Genomic DNA, 19,011 nt, shown 5'->3' on the forward strand with positions numbered 1-19,011 from the left:
TCCTGGTGTCTGTGTATTAGGAGGGGTGAGAGGTGCGTGTCCTGGTATCTGTGTATTAGGAGGGGTGAGAGGTCCGTGTCCCGGTGTCTGTGTATTAGGAGGGGTGAGGGGTGCGTGTCCCGGTGTCTGTGTATTAGGAGGGGTGAGGGGTGCGTGTCCCGGTGTCTGTGTATTAGGAGGGGTGAGAGGTCCGTGTCCCGGTGTCTGTGTATTAGGAGGGGTGAGGGGTGCGTGTCCCGGTGTCTGTGTATTAGGAGGGGTGAGAGGTCCGTGTCCCGGTGTCTGTGTATTAGGAGGGGTGAGGGGTGCGTGTCCCGGTGTCTGTGTATTAGGAGGGGTGAGAGGTGCGTGTCCCGGTGTCTGTGTATTAGGACTGGTGGAGTCCGAGCCCGGATGGGTCAGAAAGGGTCCGACACAATATTAATCTGAATGATATAATAGAACACGAAGTAACATTAACCCGCGATAAATGATACCCAGCGCGGGATCCCATTTTATCAGAAACGAGATAATTTCTCCCACAAATCAGACGGACTCGGAGGGGTTAATATAAATGACCATTTATTGTAAATAAAAACAAAATAAAAACAGAATACAATGCAAGGGCTCTGCACTGCAAGCCCTAAGTCAGTATATATATATATATTTATATATATTTATAGAGCTTTATACAGTAAATTGGATATTTTATTTGGCACGAGTTACTCTCAAACGAAGGAACGGAAAAATGCGTATCCACTTAACGGGCGCAATGCCATCTAATTCCTCCCCAGCCATAAAGCAACGTGCTGGCAGTGCTATGTTCCCTCAAAGCTTCGATATGCTGTACTGTATAACAATACAGGGTCTCTACATTCCCCGGTGGGCCGCGCAGGTACACAATGGGTCAGGTCATCGCTCCTACAGTATGAAGGAATCCTCCGCGTCGGAGTACAAAACACATTCTGTTAAAGGGAACCTATCTCACGAGATCCGGCATCTTTAACCCCTTCCAACCACGCGGCGCCAGCTGCTTTTATTTCTCTGCGTTTAATAAAAGCATTCCCTAGTTCTAGCATTACCGTATTTACTTGATTATAAGACCACTTTGTCTTATAATCAAGTTCGTCTCTTCGGGACTCTTCCGCAGCCCTGCCTATCAGTCTGTGCTCCTCTTCACAAGTTGTTGGTTCATGTAGGGGCAAATCTCTATGGACTACATATCCCACGATCCTCAGGGCGCCTTACGGTTAGCTTGAGAATCACGGGACACGTTGTTCCTAAAGATGCACAACCCGTCTCTGAGCCGCTGACTGATTAAACAATATTTTATGGCAAAAACTGGTTCTGATATTTTTTTTGTCAGGCCTTTCCTTTTTTAATCCTCCAATAAGATCCAAAACTTGGGGGGGGTGTTTGTTTTATAATCCAGCAAATACGGAATATACAGTAACAGCCGGTCACACTTTCCGGTTCAATAGAATTTTCAGCATCGGTAAAATTTGTCGGAAAACGGAGATAGTCCGCAAACCCGAGAGAAGGCATGGGATGGAGGATCAAGAAGGTACGAAGCCAGCGTTACACAATGCCCGGTGATAGAGAAGGACTTTTAGGGAGCGGGGGGGCTGTTGGTGACATCGAAAAAACACTGAAACAAACTCCTGTTGGGATTTCATTGATCTGGAGTTTTGGGGTATTTCTGGATAATCTTCCATATGATGATAAATGAGCAGCTCGGAAACCTCAGATACGGGTCCTAAAGAGCGCAGAATCGGGAGTCACGACAGATCTATACATTAGAGCGCAGCCGGAAGCCGAACAGAGATGCCGATCCTCCTTAATTTGCTCCGTGGAAAGGATGACTTGGTGTGTTATAGATAAGCAGAACAGCCTCCCAGCAGAAGCGGTAGAATTTAATCCAGGAGAGGAATTAATGATGGCATAAGGCTATCCTGAACACAAGACTCGGCTCTTGGATATCATTTCAGAATATATAAGAAAAGATCCCACGTTAATGAGACGGATAGACATCGGCAGGCATCAGTACTGGCTACGACATAGAAGGGGGCTGGAAAAAAGTCGCCCCCAATGGGTGACAAAGGAGTACATTATGATTCTGTGTAGATAAAAAAAATGGTACTTTCAGAAGACTAAGGGCCTTAGGTAGAAAATAAACATTTCCCGGTGCGGAGTTTGAACAGCCATCCCGGCTGGAGTATTCCTCTTGTTTCCATGGCGATAAGGCCACTTTTCGCACTGCGCCGGTAGCGGTATTTATACACATTCCACGGTGCTGGCGGTAGCTGCGCCCGGCCCGAGCCCTGACACTTTGCGGCAGTAGTATTGGCAGAAGACGGGCGAAGAGAGGCGGCTTTTCCTATCAGTAATACGATATAAAAAGATTGCGTGTACATAAAACACACGTCATCAATAACACTGATTTACGTCTCATCTTCGGCCCCAGTCTGATAAACGGCACTTTACCGGACAGCTGTCCCCGCTGAGCAGTGGAAACGTCGCTTTGGTCTCATAAAAGAATGTCAAGTATTAACCTTATCCTATCCACGGATATATAAAACACTTTTTTGATCGCTATGTACATTCTCTGTACAAAAAGATCATCGAACAGCATATGCCTGGTTAACCCCCTAAGGCACACTTTGGCTTAACCCCCAGCATGCGCAGATGGGAGCAGCACGCCTGCATAAACACCGCGATCCTTGAAGTCCTTCTGGTCCACATGGAGGTAACGGAGAGCTTTGGTCAGGAACCCCTAATCTCGCACAACGGGTTGCCCTAAAACCCATTAAAGACAATGTAACGTGAGCCCGTACATGTACGGCCTTTGTCATGAAGGGGTTAACCGCTTTGATGAATGGGTTCTGCGGCATAGACGCTAAACATAAGGGTTACGTATCCCTCTCCAGCGTGTGTTTCTGTAAAGGTACTAAGGCACTTGTCTTGGAAGGGGAGGACCATCTTTCTGACTTATCTGCCGATTTCCAGATTTCTTTCCGACGCTAAGTATGGTCTCTTCTTCATACGCAAAGTCAAAAAGTAATCCTCCGTATAAATAACTCATTAGCTCTGATGCATTAACACTGAATCCCAGGCCGCCGGCTCACGGACCCTGCTCTGTACGCAGCACGTTGGGAATGATTGTCGCATCCGCTGCTTGCAGTCTCGCGCGTCGTCAGTGGACATCCGCTACCCCCTAGCGATACGCACGAGCATAATGCCGAGGGGGGGCGGAAAGGTTTGACATTTAATATGTCAGCTGAGCGAAGGGATGACGGAGGAGTTCTTCGGCCGACGGTCTCTGCCGGGCATCTACCAGTATCCGCTTTATAAAGTCCCGGCATTGCTCGGATGTGTTTGGGGGCAGTTGGGGATTGGTTGGCTGGGTGGCAATTTTAAAAATGGCTGCCATGGCCTCATACTCAGCCCAAGGAGGCTTCTCCGTTAGCATTTCCACCACGGTGCAGCCCAGGCTCCTGTAAGAGGAGGCACATGTGAGTTAAAGGGGTGGCAGGTGGGGGAGGGGGCAACGACTACCAATGCCCATGGTTGCAGCATCGTTAGTGGTCCTACACGTTTGTAACGTAAACATACCAGACGTCTGCTTTTCTTCCGTAGCCTTCTCCACTGATCACCTCCGGACTCATCCAGTACGGTGTCCCGGTCACGGAGCGGATTCCGGTGCCCGACATGCATATGGTCTGGAGCCGCTTGCTGGCCCCGAAGTCTCCCAACTTGACGTTGCCTGCAGAGTCGCGCAGGATGTTGGCCCCTAAGATGTGAACCGATTGCAACGTCAACACCGACAGAACAACTTGCAACCTTGAAATGCCAGGTAACGATGTCGGAGATTTGTGAATACTACGGGCACATGTGGAAAACCCGCGCATGCTGGCGAAGTTACCTTTGATGTCCCTGTGCACGATCATGTTGCTGTGCAGGTAGGAGACTCCCTCCAGGATCTGCCGGGTGTATCTCCTGGTTACGTTCTCCGTTAGGGCTCCATAAGCTTTCAGCTGGTCTTTCACCGAGCCCTGAGACAGACCAAGAAAAGGATAATCAAACAAAAAAAACCAAAAGAATTCCCCCTTGTGTGACATTTTTTGTTCGAGGTGGGTAATTACATGCTTGTGATCGTATGTTTGCTATAAAGTCTTCTGCTCAATGGCATGGATTTGTGTCCTCCCCATAACATGACCTTTAAGTCTGGCCTAGAAGTACCATGAGCCCTGGCTTTACGTGTTCAGTATCCCTGGTACGTCATTAGACCAGGCGCACATTTAAACTCATGCGCTCCTCTCCCATGCCAAACCTCACCCCTGGCATGTACTCCATGAAGATGGTCAGCGTCTTCTCCCCTTTGTCTCGTAGACATCCGTAGTATTGCACAATCCTTTCGTGATGCAAGTTCTTTAGGAGCTGGATCTCACACTCCAAAGCACTCACCTCCTGTAGGGGCGGACAAGCGGCATTGAGAATCTTGGTCCAAAATAGGACACCCCACGCGGAACCCAGAAATTCACATTACCCCCCTTATCTCACATCGATGGAAATAAGGGGTCAATCTGAGGAGTGCTAATAACCTTGCTCGTTTCCGGACTGTCTGGGTCATACTGGACCTGCTTCGCTGCCAGCTCCCGTCCCACATCCACGTCGTAACACAGATAAACTCGCCCGAACGCCCCCTGACCCAGCAGCTTTCCCCGACGCCAATTAATCGGGGCGCTGGGAGCTGAAGAGAAAGAAGGGAGAAGAGTCAGAGACGAGACCGAGCTCATCAAAATCAAAAATTATATGTTTGAAATAATGTCAGGTTTTTCCGTTTTCGAAAGCAGTATTTTTGCCACTTTGGTAAATCTGCTTCCTTAAAACTCATTTTATAGTGAGGGGGGAGTATAGGGAGCAAAGGGGTCCCGTAACACGCCCTGTCCACCAATGTCTTACACTTTGTGGGTACGTTCCTCTCCTGGACGCTCAGCGTGTTCTCGCTGTCGGCGCTGCGCAGGCGGGTTCGGGTTTCCAGATACTGCACGGTTAACCCCATGTTCTCCCCGTTGCTACTCAGGGAACGGCTGGAGGGCACAAGAGTGAAGAGATTCCCTTGAGGGCGACGGATCCGCGGAAAGGTTCTGCGGCCTGCCATAGGGGACAGTTAGATATTTATTATTACTATATTAATTATACAGATCACGGTCAGTGGCACGGGCGATTATGAGGCAATACCATCGGATAGAACGTACCGTCGTTATAATCCTTGTGGTGGACAGACACGTGGTATCTTCGAGGGTAAGTACCCCCTTTCCCCGCTCTGTCGTAGAACTGATTCTCACAGTCTGGGTAGAAGAGAACAGGACGATCGTGAGAGGGGGTAAGGTTCTGGATCAAGAACTACGAAGCACATAAACCAAAATGAATAATGTTTCCACGCACCCAAGTAGTCCTGTCTATTGTCTGGATAACTCTGTGCTCTTGACATGCGCGACTTCCTGAAGCACGGGCTGGTAGGAAATGTAAAAGGGATAGATTTACTACACATACCACGGAAAGAATAATTGTTTATATATACTTGAAACCCATAACCTCATATAACTTCATAATAATAATAATAATAATAATAATACTTATTATACTATTACTGTAACCATGGCAATACAGATCATAAAATTACCAAGGATACGTAAATTAAGAAGGATGCATGAATACTGAATATTTACCTGTCTTCTGATCGGTCCAGTGATTGACAGCTGCCGGACACAGAATTCTCTGTACTACTCAGGGGGTCTAGCATCTGAGTGGAGAAGACACCAGAAAAAAAAAAATATATAAAATGGACAGGAGAGAGAAACAGAAAAAACAATAAAAAGGTAGGAAAGAAAAAAAAAAAAAGAAGCACTGTGGAAGAAAACCACCATCCCCAGTACAGATTCTACTCGATGTGGAACAGACTCTGTGAAGGGACAAGTTTCCCATAATGCACCAGAGCCCCCGAGTAAGTTCTCCGCAGGGCGAGTACACCCTCAGCGTAGTGACACTCACGCACTGCTCGCTGGTTTCCGGTATGAACTCGCCCTCGCTGTTGATGCTGGTGTAGGAGCCCTGCCGCGGCATCCTCTGCATCCTCTCCGGCACGTAGCCAGGAGGCGGCGAGCTGCGGCCGGTGTTCTGGCAACCTGCGAATCGAGCAACAAAGAGCATCCTTTATCAGCAATCACGCAGGCGGCTGTTGCAGGCAATCGTGAGAAATACGGGTGACGTCTCCTCCTCAGACACCCCACTGAACCAATGATATACCGCTTGCAGCACAGCCAACAAAACGCTTACCCGATAAATAAACGATGTGGATCAATTCTTTAGAAAAAGACAATATTCCTAAACAGACAATATATATATATATATATGCGTAACGATGGTGAGAATGCCCCTTGGAATCAAGAAATGATCTACAAATTTAATTAAACTGTATGAAACTATCCAAGGCGGACGTTCTGATTAAATTGTAACGACGAGGGTGTGAGCTGCAGGCAGACGAAGCTCATAGAGTCGCCCTCTTCCTGCGAGAAGCGTCCCTCGCTCGCGGCACACACCCTGTCTACAAACCACAGAACACATCCTTTCCTTGGTAGCAGGTGAACCACCTTCCCTCGACACAACCTCAACCATGACCCAAGGTGCGCACAGGTCTGCAACGGAACTCAGGTGGAACCCAGCAAGAAGCCCAACTTGCCTCATGCTGTCGTCTTGGGTGGACAAACAGCTCGTGGAGAAGGCAGTTACAGCACGTGGTAACAATGTCTATGTACTCGGTCAACAGGTTCGCATTTTCTGGTTTCTAGAGCAGAAGATGCGCCCTTATTACTTACTGACTGAGAGGTGGCGGCTGCGCGACTCGGCAGGGTGATACGCCGTGTTGATGTCTCCCACGGACTGCGAGGCCTTGATCCGCACTTGTTTCTGGAGGCCCGAATGGGGCGCCGGAGTCTAAACGGGAGGAGAGACGTGACTGGAAAACTCCCTCGTGCGTCACAGATCCAGAAATCTACTCCAAGCACCCCGGGAATATACTCACGTGGTTGCGGTCGTGAGAAAGCAACAAGATGCGAAGGCTTTTCATGCTAGAACTCCGGTCCAAGAGGTCCACGGCTTTGTCAATGTCATCTTGACTTCGGAGAGGGATGGAGAGCTGCAAGAAAAAAAAACGAAGGGAGAAAAATGAACATTGGCTGATTTGGAGGCATCATCCCTTCCTAAATTACCTTAAACTTTACCATCTGCGCTATATAAATAAAAGATAATAATAATAATAATAATAATAATATAAGATATCCGTAACATCTTCTCCAAAGTAAACAGGTTAAGATGGAGCTTTAAGCTTAACTTTTGTTGACTGGGGTAGTTGTGGTCAATCTTTCCCACCCCAGCTATTGTAAACAGCCATCCTTTTGTTTGTTTGTTGGGGGGGGCATTTATGTTTTAGACGCAATTTTATTCCCACGATGGCACGGAGGATACGAGGCTGTGTGGCAAGACTTGCGACCCACCTCGTTGTTCATGTAATGGAGGTCAAGCGGCTGTCCAAACACGCTCTTCACTTTCTGCTCGACATCTTCATACTTCACAGGTCGGGTAAACTGGAGAATCCTGCGAGAGAATAAATATAAATATAATAAATACGAATAAAAAAAGCTAACACACTGCAACCACAAAGGCACCTTTATAATCCAGATGATTAATGAGACCTTAATTAGCAGAAACCGGGTGGCCCCAACGAAAAACATCCACTCAACCCCGCGAGACATTAGGAGGTTTAATTTTCATGAGATCATCATTTTAGCAATAAAATATTTATGACAACCCCATATAATGTTACGATAGCAGCCAGTGTAAAGATGTGAAAAGTCGGCGTATCGTTCAAAATACAAGATTTCATTTAAAAAAACTGTGGATGAATGTGATGAATGCGAATGAATTAGTTTACTGTAACATTTCCCTGTGAATAGAGGGAACCTCTGATGAAACTCCTGGCACGTTCAGCACCATCCGAGGTGGACCAAGAGCTATCATCAACTTTTAGCTGCACCTCGTTGCCCACGGAAAGGAGAGCTCTGGAAGCGGAAACCGGGTCTGAAGGAATCCATGAAAGCTTCCCAATCTCTGCAAATCCTCCCAGCTCGGTCGCCGGCCGAATTACATATTTGTGGCGAGAGCTGGCAGCCTCTGAGTAACCGCCAGGCCACTTCTCGGCTCCTGTCTGCAAGCTCAATATCCGTAAGAGCAGGGGGGAAACTCGGGTCATAGACGGGAGGGAGAGGTGGGGCAGTTCACAATCAGGCCATTCATTAGAAGGCGATATAGGTTCGCTCCTTCGATACTCCATAATAACGTAACATGCAGCAGCGAAGTATAAAATACAATCCATGCAGATAGCGCCATAACAGTATAATGAGCAGGGAGGCCGGTAGCCAAAGTTCAAGGACCTGAAACATTAGGCAATATTACAAAGAACGGGAAGTTACAGGGCCTTTTTACTGAATATTTAGACTCTCTCGTGGGTAATCACTTTAAACATGGCGGCAGCCGCATGGCAGAAATTGGCAGCGAAGCTCACGCACCTACATGCTGCCAAGGCCACCTTGGCCATTGGTGAATTCACAAAGAGTTCTATCGAGCTCCATGGCGGACAGTCATCTCGGTGGCGTTTGTTTCATCTCCAGGAATAGATAAAATTGCTGAGCTGAAGCAGCAGCCAGGAAACCCGGCCCAGCAGCAAATGCAGCATTTAGAGAACAAGCCCCTAAATTGTGACGCCAACGAATGCTTAAGCGATCAGGTGAACCTCTACTCACCTCCTCTCCCCATTGTGTTCAAACTTTATCCTGACATCGTTCTGGGGAAACACGAGAAAAAAGAACAACGATTAGTTATATGATGAACCAGCGTTTTATTATAACGGTCCCGTAAAGTCTGGGTAGAACCTAGAAGTATAAGTTAGAGGGTTTAGGTTTCCGAATTCCTTTCCGTTCTTCCTACCAAATGATTAGATTAGGTACACTGACCAGGACAGGACCCCTCACCTGTTTATTGGGCAGGTTGCTGGCCTTCGTCTTCACCCCGTCGATCCCCGGCGTCCGATGTCGTCTCCCCATCTGGAGGGCCACCAGGTCCTTCATAATGGACTTCAAGGCTTCCTGTTCATCTGAGGAGGACCAAAGATCAGAGGATATCAGTTTAGGATAAGAAAAGTAAGAAAACCACAGAACTCAGACAGCCTCCATATCCAGCAAACACTTCTGGAGCCGGTGACTCCTGTTTCCATAACCATTCCAGACCTAGCCAGGAACAATAGAGGAGGCCTCTGAGCCAAGCAAAATATTTACTGGCCAAAAAGAAACGGACCACCAAAAAAAAACAGAAAGTGCCCAAAACCAAACTTGCTCCTTTGCCTGCCATCCCGTAGTCGGTTCTGGATACGCACCAGCGTCCGGATTATCTGCTATTTGAACTAAATTGGTGAGATGCCTTCTGAGACACCTTTGCACATTAACTATACATTAGGCAGGGCCAAGTCAAGCCTTCATACCACAGAAGCTCCACGGAGTTGGCCAGTGGTGACGAAGTCAACGGGTTAAAGTTTCCAAAGCGTCCTTAAAACCCCTAGATTTAGTTCATACCCCTCATAACATCACACTTATGTCACGCTTTATTACTTTCAATATTGAATTATTATTATATTATGTTTTTATTTTATGTAATATTACCATTTATATATTTTTACTACATGCACATACGCTACCGTTCAGAAGTTTGGTGTCACTTTCTGGCTGTAACATAATTACAAAAGGGTTTCTAACCATCAATTATCCTTTTAAACTTAAACTTGGATCAGCGAACAACGTGCCATTGAAACACAGGACTGATGGGAGTGATAAAGGGCCGTTGGAACACGGGAGTGATGGGAGTGATGGGAGTGATAAAGGGCCATTGGCACACAGGAGTGATAAAGATGAAGATACTCCACTAAAATCCGGCCGTTTCCAGCTACAAAAGTAATTTACATTAACCCCGTCTGTGCCGAATTTCTGATCAATTTCATGTTATTTTAATGGGGAAAATCCGCTTTTCTTTCAAAAACAATGAAATTTCTACATGACCCCAAACTTTGAACAGTGGTGTGTATATAAAGCACCAACAGGGTCTGAGAAAACTATAACGGACATACTAAGACCACCGAATACATAGAGTATAGAGGATATAATAATAAAAAAAAAAATAGATTTTTAATGCCATGTTTTATACAAAAAAAAAAAAAATAATATATATATATAAATAAAAAAAAATTTATGATGCTCAGTAGCTCAAAGAAGTTTCTAAAAGTATTGTGGGGCCGAGGAGGCGGTTTTTGTGTAGTTTTACTCTAGATAAAAGTGGGGTCTTTTTAAACGTAGACGCTGTAACTTCACGAGCTCGGGGTTAAAAGTTAGAAGGCACTTAAATCGCACAACTTCCCAGCAGCTGCGACATAATGTATTGTAAAAGTCACTGCGAACAGGGGAAGGAAATGACACCAGCAAATCACAGAGACAACGGCCCCGGCACGGACGGCCCGAATAATCCTGCCGTGGAATAATCACATGGACGGCCCGTATAATCACAAAATAAAACAATTATTTTGATACACTTTTTTCTATTTAATTGGCTAGCGACCTATTAAATGGCCCAATCAGTAGGACCCTTCCATCAGTTGCTATGACAACAAGACCACTTTCCAAACGTTCCAAGCCTCCAGACAATAACACTTAGCAATACATTTATTTTCCATAGGCTGATTTGGAGACACATGACATCACACGTCACACACATGACATCACACGTCACACACATGACATCACACGTCACACACATGACATCACACGTCACACACATGACATCACACGTCACACACATGACGTCACACACATCCAACCACCTGTACAGCTCTGACTAGTGTTAAGAGGCAGGTCGTCCCGCCAGTGGGACCGCAGCCCCGGAAAGATGGGACTCGGCACCAGGAAATCTCTAATGAGATGGTTGGGGGGCGAGCGCTGTGACTGCCGACCAGAAAGGGGTCTATTCACTAAAAGGAGCGGTGTGTTTCAGCTTGTTGAGTTCTCTATGCCTTACTCGGGGCCGACTCAAGTGAGATACCGCGGCAGGAAGCGCTTGGCTGGCCCTGTATGATGTATAGTTAAATCAGGGTGATGTCTCAAAAGTCTCCTCACCCATTGAATTATACATTATACTGAGCTGCCAGTGTTGGCCCTTCACAATGGATAGCGAGTTCAGGGAGATGCTTCAACTTCTCTTATCAAGTCCCCCTTTGGTGAACAAACCCAAAAGGCACGAAGGGTACAAGTGACAGCGCAGGCGGTGCGACGAGCGCAGACGGTGCGACGAGCGCAGACAGCAGAGCATCACAAGAGACTTCAAAGGACAGCAGCAATAGACCCATCTGCGGGATAACACACAGATGTCGGCTATACAGGGGACAGCAGACACACTGCAGAGCATCGCAGCAGGTAAAGAGGCCACTGCCACCCCCCGGCAGAGGCACTGCCACAATAACAGTTCCCCCCAGAAGAAGCACTGCCACAATAACAGCCCCCCGGTACAAGCACTGCCACAGTCACACATTAGGGGCCTGAAATGCCAGCCCGCACCTACAACACTCACCCATCTCGATGCAGGGGTCTGCGCCTAGGGCTTTATCCATGAAGCGGCCCCTGAGGCCTCCTCTGGGGGGTCCCAGGGCTCCAGCTATACTGCCCCTTCCGGCAATGTCTCCAGCCAGCTGGCCCTTAATGTTTACTGCCGCCTTGTATTCACGGGATGTCCCCTCACAAGCCCGCGGGCGGCTCCGGGTCACCTCATATCCGGGTGTCCTCGGTCTCCGGGCTCCCAGGCCTCACGCAAGCGCAGGTCACTAAGTTTGACAAGACCACCGAACTGCCAATCACTGTGGGGCGGGATCAGCATTAACCAATTGGGTGAGGCGGAGCGGCGTGGAACGCATATGGAACGCTACCATGGCTGTGGGCGGGATTTCCGATGACAGCTGTCATTGACAATGGGCGGAGACGGGCGGTTTCTATGGTTATCGTGAAGCTTTCCGGGGCAAACAAGACACCGTGTAGCGGCAAGGCAAGGCCACTTTCTGCCCGGTGCCAATCTTGGCGAAAACTTTTAAAAGTGGCCTTATCACCATAGTAACCACAGGATAAGTCCAATTAACAAAATGCCCTAAGACCACCTTTTAAACTGGTCTGCCAAGAATAGTTATACCCTCAGCGGCCAGAAATAAAACAAACACAAAATCAATTCAAAATTCTATATCTTTATTTGGCATGAATTTGTTTCTATTTTTCATTAGTGTAATTAGAGAACACTGTTTATATGACAAGTCAGTGTTTAAAAATAATAAATAAATCCTGTGTATTTTTTCTTCTTGAATCTGGCTCATTGATTTATTAACTGTTACCACATTTTGTCTCCAATAAAATAAAGTTTGGCTTTGAAACAAAAAAAAAAAATACAACTTGAATCATCTTTTTATCTGTCCCAAAAACATGTATCCTTATAGAAAATGGGCTTATTGAGCTTTGGATGCATCAATCAGCCTCCCGCCGTACATGTACTGCCACACGTTTCTTTATTGTTAATGCAAAATTACGGTGTTCTCGGCTATGGCGATCAATGTAACAATGCAGGTGATAACTCCAGTGTCCCAGCCACTTAAAATATTAATACACGTTAGAGTATTTTAATATTCATTATTTGAAACTGGGGGTGAAGCTGCAGATCCCTGTCTATTCTGTGCTCTTATGATTCACGTCAGCGATTGGCCGCTTGGAAGCATTCATTGTCAGAAAAGCGATCCCATTAAAATGGATGGGAGGTCTTTTCATGCATGCGGATGGGGGGATTTTGTTAAGACTCCCCCACAGCCTGTGCATTTTAGCGCATGTGATAGCAGGGTGGTCCGATTTGCAAATGCGTGAAGGAATTCTGCAAAACCCCCACGTACGTATTTGGCGGGCAGGGGATACAGCCAGCTCCAGCACGGGTGAACGCTGCTTGTCGGGTCTTTTCAGAACCCCGTGAGCATGTGCGGAAAGTGCTGCCATTAATCTCAATGTGAGTAATTCCCTGTCATTGATTCGCTGCTTCAAGCAGCCAATCAGGAACTAGAACAGCCGGATCGTGGAGGATGAGGACAGCTGATGCCGGAGGGCAGCCTCTTGTGCGTCAGGTAATAGTAGTTTTTGTTAGAAGCATGTATATTAAAGTACTCATAAAGGGTTAGGGATACTCACAGAGTATTTAAACATGCCTTGTTCTTTAGAAGGGGCGTCAGGGACATTGGACGGCCCATTTAAGGAGAAACAGGATCCCCCACAAATCCCCCCCCCAAGGTTCCTCGAATCAAGATACACCAGTTGCAAGCGGCAGGAGAGGCGATAGTACAAACATGGCATGATAACAAGGAAACCAGCGGTAAGCATTACCCACCAGTTTACATTTACAGAGGTTAGTGAATAAACACTGCGGCAGCGCAATCCTTTTACACACAAAAAAAATGTCTTCACAATGGACGCCGCCATTATGCTTTTAGAAATGGATTGAGCTGGTGTCTATGATTAGTATATTCCTGTCCGCTTGGTGTCACTGATCGCTGTCAGATACCGCAAGCTCTCCAGTACCTCAGATGGCTCCATGTGTGAAGGTCCCCACACTCACTCCACCAGACGTTACAGTCCTTCCAGAACGTGGCATCATGAAGGCATTCACATCACTCTGGGTTCTGCTGCTCTACTCAATGTTGTCATAGACCCTCATCACGTCTGTTTGATTGTGGATTAACTCTAGGAGTTGCGACGCCAGCTCCATGTCAGCGTCTGAGAGTCTCACAGTGAGGTTTGGGAGGAACTCTGGTCCAGAGGTGAGCGGCACCAGACCCAAAGAGACTAAATTGGAGCGAATGTCACGCAAAGACGACACATCACAGATATACTGGGGGAAAAAAAAGAGAATAGAAGAAGAACCGAAGGAGTGAATGGTCCGAGGAGAAACGTTAATCAGGAACTGCTCGTTTCATTAAACAGGAACTCCTACTGCTTTCCCGTGTATGGAACACGTTTATACTGTTAGTTGGGTAACTAGAAATCTGTGATAAGTAGGTTTTTGGTAGGTGAAGCAGAGAACCTCCTTCAGTCCCTGCTCCCCCAGTGTGACGTACAAGCAGTAAATCCTGTGTAACTTTTCCTGGCCTGACAGAGTGCTGCCACAAACAAACGTGATGCCATTCGCAGCATAGATACTTATGTGATTCTGCTGCACAATGCACGGCACATGACAACATTGGTACCACTTTCCTATCTCCAAGATAGAACGACTATCCTCACAACTAGCAGAGGATTAGAGGGACTCATGTCAAACACGGGAATACATAATAAAAACTCAGACAGAACGGAGACTTTTGTGACAAGTATATTTTCCCATTAAAACCATAGGATAATAACCAAAGGATGAACAATCGGAGACGGCATTATAGGTCTGGGTTTGATGCGAATCCAACCTCGCTCGCTCCTTTCGCACCAAGTACATTTCTCCCGTCCTAATATCTCTCACCTTGTACACGTCCCTCTCTTCTTCATCTTGTGTTTCCTGCACATCCTCAGCTCCTGCTTCTATAGCCAGTTCGAGCGCCCGTTCCAGCTGCACGGCGTTCCCCTCGCCGTCATTAGTTTGCACCGTCACAACCCCCTTCTTATCAAAACAGTGCCGGGCTCCGTCGCACATTGATCCCCTGAAATGGCAGAAAACAAGCGTATGATTCAGTTAACCTGCTCCTCACCAGCGAACATGAATTAAAGCAACAATAGAAACTTTCTGGACATGACCCTGGAAAGAAGGGACTGCGAAACATAATCCACCAGTGTATGGAGTCGACTTGTGATTTTGTTTTCAATCAGCGTCATATAAATAGTCCACAGCTTGGAGAGACTAATAATATATCCTAATAATAGAATAATAATAATAGAATCCTAATAAAGAATAACCCTAAGGTCTAGGGCTGCAATTAACGATTATTTTAATAATCGATTAGTTGGCCGATTATTTTTTCGATTAATCGATTAATCGGATAAAAAAATGAATGTAAATTTTTCATTTATTTAAAATAATTTACTAAACAAATGATGTTAAATACAAACAGCAGAATAAAAAAACTTTGATAATAAATTTCTTGTCTTTATTTCCCAACCAGCCCCCCAATATATGCACATTTGAGCCCAGGCTTGCTACGCTGCCTCCCAGACATGCCACGCTGCCTACCACAGCACTCCACGCTGCCTCCCACATATATACCACACCACCTCCTACATCTGCCACGCCACGCTGCCTCCCACATCTGCCACTCCACGCTGCCTCCCACATCTGCCACTCCACTCTACCCCCCACATGCCACTGTGCCTGATACGCCTTATACCCCCTGAAACACCACTCCATCCTCCCCAGACATGCCACCCTGCCCTCCCCACATATGCCACGCCACCTCCCACATCTGCCACTCCACGCTGCCTCCCACATCTGCCACTGTGCCTGATACGCCTTATATCCCCTGATACCCCACTCCATCCTCCCCAGACATGCCACCCTGCCCTCCCCACATATGCCACGCCACCTCCCACATCTGCCACTCCACGCTGCCTCCCACATCTGCCACTGTGCCTGATACGCCTTATATCCCCTGATACCCCACTCCATCCTCCCCAGACATGCCACCCTGCCTCCCAGACATGCCACTTCTCTACCCCCCAGATATGCCACTCTACCCCCAGATATGCCTTATACACCCTGATACACCACTCCGTCCTCCCCAGACATGCCACACTGCCCTCCCCACATATGCCTTATATACTGTATATGCTTTATACCCCCAGATATGTCACTTCACTGCCCCCAGGATTTAGATTCCCCTAAATTAACCCTAAACTCCCCATTAACCATAACTGCCCCTAAATTAACCCTTAACACCCCCTTAACCCTAAAGACCCCATCAACCACAGCATCCCCTAAATTAACCCTAAACACACCATTAACCACAACTGCCTCAAATTAACCCCAAACACCCCATTAACCACAGCTGCTCCTAAAGTAACCCTAAACACCCTATTAACATAACTGCCCCTAAATTAACCCTAAACACCCAATTAACCATAACTGCCCCTAAATTAACCCTAAACACCCCACTAACCATAACTGCCCCTAAATTAACCCCCACCTCCCCTAACTTTCAGTAGCCCAAATATATATATATTACATACATATATACACACACATATATATATATACACACACACACATTATATATATATATATATATATATATATATATATATATATATATATATATATATATATATATATATATATATGTACATATACTTACAGTTAGATGAGTGTCACAGCCATGTGGTTCTGGCCTGGAGAAGGAAGGGGCGGGGCCAATTGTCACAGTGATTACAGGGAGGGGGAGTAAGTAGGAGCTGCTGCTGTGAGACGGTGAGTCAGACTAAACGGATTATATAATGAGGGGGATTTTTCAGAGCGTTTGCTCTGAAAAAACCCTCATTTTATAATCGATAATAATCGATTCAACTAATCGATAATGAAATTCGTTGCCAACGAATTTCATTATCGATTATTATCGATTTTATCGATTAGTTGTTGCAGCCCTACTAAGGTCACTTACCCATTCCTTGCCATGATAAGCTTGAGTTCTGCATATGACCGCTTGTTGTTGTCTGTGAGAGCCTCAATGAGCAGTGAGGAGCCACCGGGTCCTCTCCCCTCATACAGTGCGTAAGACGTGGGCTTCGACTTATCCTAGAAGAGATAACTCATAATCACACGACACGCGCCATACATCAAACCCTAGCAGCTCTTCACCGAGAACACAGAACAAATCCAGTGTATCTATTCCATTGGTGTCTCTTTTATAGTCCAACATCAAGCTTAACATGTTTACGGTGAGTTGTAGAAGCAGAAGTGTAGGGTCGACGGTAAAAACTCACCGCCCCTTTGATGGCATTGTCGATGGAACTCTTTGGCATGTTTCGTTGCCGACATTGCTCGATCAGCTGCGCCAAATTGACATTCAGGTCCGGGTTCGGTCCTCCTTCTGCAAGAAAAGAACTATGTTAGCCATAAGTGAACTAAGCAAATACATACAGAAGGCACATATACTATCTTGGTTTATAGAAAGCTGGACTCCTCAAGCATCGGTATACGAAATCAGCTCAGTGCTAGAAGAGAGAGGGTCCTCAACTCATGCTGTATATGTTAACTACCCCATCTTTAGATTGTACAGCACCGTGTAGTATGTTAGCACTTCATAAAGGATGATAATAATAATAACTGTTAAAATCAATCATGTTTGTAACTAAATGGAGCATTAGAGACATATCGCACTGTTCAATACCAAACCCCTCCTAGAAAGAATTTTCTCTCTAATAATGTCAAATTTTGTATTATTTATATACATATATTTGCAAGGCTCTATAACTGTCACATGACAAACAGACTCTTATAGGTAGTTGTTGCCATGGATGCTTCTTATGATGCTTAAACCCTCAGATGAAACAAAAACACCTGTTAAGGTTTATTTGCTTGTAATATCTGATAGAGCGATTCATGTTTGTGGAACAGCACCTCAAAATCGTGGCCCTTGCTTGGCACTTGCCACCAGCTGGCTCACCCACCTTCACTCAGGGGTCATCCTTATAATTATACATGGAAACGTCATGTGTTTTACATGTATGTGTTTTTACATGCACTAATGCAGCTGCTGGTTTAAGTCACACAACCACCTGCTCTTACCTTTGACGGCCACTTTGATCATCACGGCCAGTTTGGCAAATAGCCGCGCCCGCGCCTCATCCTTGGGACCTTTTATATGCTTCACCTTGGACCACTTATTGTGCCCAGCAGAGGAAACCGGGGAACTGTGGAAATCTGAGCCTGGGGAGTATAAGCCCAGGTGGGCCCAGATCTCCAGGGGTTCCTGAAATCCAACTGAAGCCCTCCAGAGATGTTTTCTGGATAGGCAGAGGATCCTGTTTAAAGCCATTGTCACCCTTTCAGCATGGCAGAATCCACACCTATGGGTAAAGGGTTAAAGGGTGTTGAAGGGCATAACGTGTGCCTCCCCCTGTAGGGTGTCAGTAAGACTATTCACTGAGTATTGGCTGCCACATACCCCTATAGGCTTCGTATAGTAAACTATACCGGCACTTCAACTCATGCAGACGTACTTCCCTACATACCACACGAGCTTCCTCACCAAGGTGGCCCTTTACTTCCGGTACACGGGGCACGCCCACTTCACCATGAGCCCCTGTGTCGTTTCTAATAGAGGTGAAGGAAATAGAGGCGGAGCCTGTTTGCTCGCTCCTTTTACCCCAGCGCGCGCCAGGGATTCACAGAAGGCACGCGGGGGGGCGTGTCCTGACGGCGGCCAGACTGTTAAAGGGACAGCGCGATGTCCGTGGAACACAATTAACGGGCAGAGCGTATTAGAGTACGCCGGTAAGGAAACGGATATAAAGCGCTTTATCTTAACCCTCTGTGGTTGGATTTTATTGGCAGCCTTAGCTGCTTGAAGCGGCCAATCATATGAAAGAAAGCACTTCCACCGCAATCAATGGGGGACTTTTCTGGATAAGCACACCTCCTAACACACCCGTTTTTTTTTGCGGTAGTTCCCTAGTAGCTGCCTCACTGCACCAGGAGGTTGAGCCTGTTGAGGATATTATCTGATCTCTTCAAATTTTCTGTATGATGTCCTGTAAATAAATGACAATAAACTTGCTATAATTTGTATTATCCGTGTCATAGTTGTATTATTGACGCCGCAAATAACTGCCTGTACTGAACATTCTATTCCGAGAGGCCCCTGAGGTTGTGTCACTTTTATTGGTT

At 46.5% G+C, this 19,011-nt stretch overlaps 2 protein-coding genes across 2 annotated transcripts; both read right to left on the minus strand.

Moving 5' to 3' along the window:
• Positions 1 to 3,097: 3,097 nt before the first annotated feature.
• On the minus strand, positions 3,098 to 11,958 carry MAP3K3 (mitogen-activated protein kinase kinase kinase 3). Its single transcript, XM_053452994.1, has 16 exons — positions 11,704 to 11,958; positions 9,069 to 9,190; positions 8,841 to 8,881; positions 7,536 to 7,635; positions 7,064 to 7,177; positions 6,858 to 6,975; positions 6,034 to 6,167; positions 5,712 to 5,785; positions 5,428 to 5,495; positions 5,238 to 5,330; positions 4,942 to 5,133; positions 4,581 to 4,729; positions 4,315 to 4,446; positions 3,902 to 4,031; positions 3,592 to 3,769; positions 3,098 to 3,473 (listed from the first exon to the last, which is right to left on the minus strand). Exons 1-16 carry the CDS (start codon positions 11,741 to 11,743, stop codon positions 3,245 to 3,247), a joined length of 1,914 nt encoding a protein of 637 aa, XP_053308969.1. The 5' UTR covers positions 11,744 to 11,958; the 3' UTR covers positions 3,098 to 3,244.
• Positions 11,959 to 13,760: 1,802 nt separating this feature from the next.
• On the minus strand, positions 13,761 to 18,429 carry LOC128471143 (translational activator of cytochrome c oxidase 1). The gene is made up of 6 exons (XM_053453010.1): positions 18,357 to 18,429; positions 17,911 to 18,191; positions 17,106 to 17,212; positions 16,784 to 16,917; positions 14,659 to 14,836; positions 13,761 to 14,040 (listed from the first exon to the last, which is right to left on the minus strand). The coding sequence occupies exons 2-6, from the start codon at positions 18,158 to 18,160 to the stop codon at positions 13,840 to 13,842; spliced, it is 870 nt and encodes a 289-aa protein (XP_053308985.1). The 5' UTR covers positions 18,161 to 18,191; positions 18,357 to 18,429; the 3' UTR covers positions 13,761 to 13,839.
• Positions 18,430 to 19,011: the final 582 nt, after the last annotated feature.

This window comes from Spea bombifrons, chromosome 13 (genome assembly GCF_027358695.1).
Source record: "Spea bombifrons isolate aSpeBom1 chromosome 13, aSpeBom1.2.pri, whole genome shotgun sequence".
Taxonomy (NCBI): Eukaryota; Metazoa; Chordata; class Amphibia; order Anura; family Pelobatidae; genus Spea; species Spea bombifrons.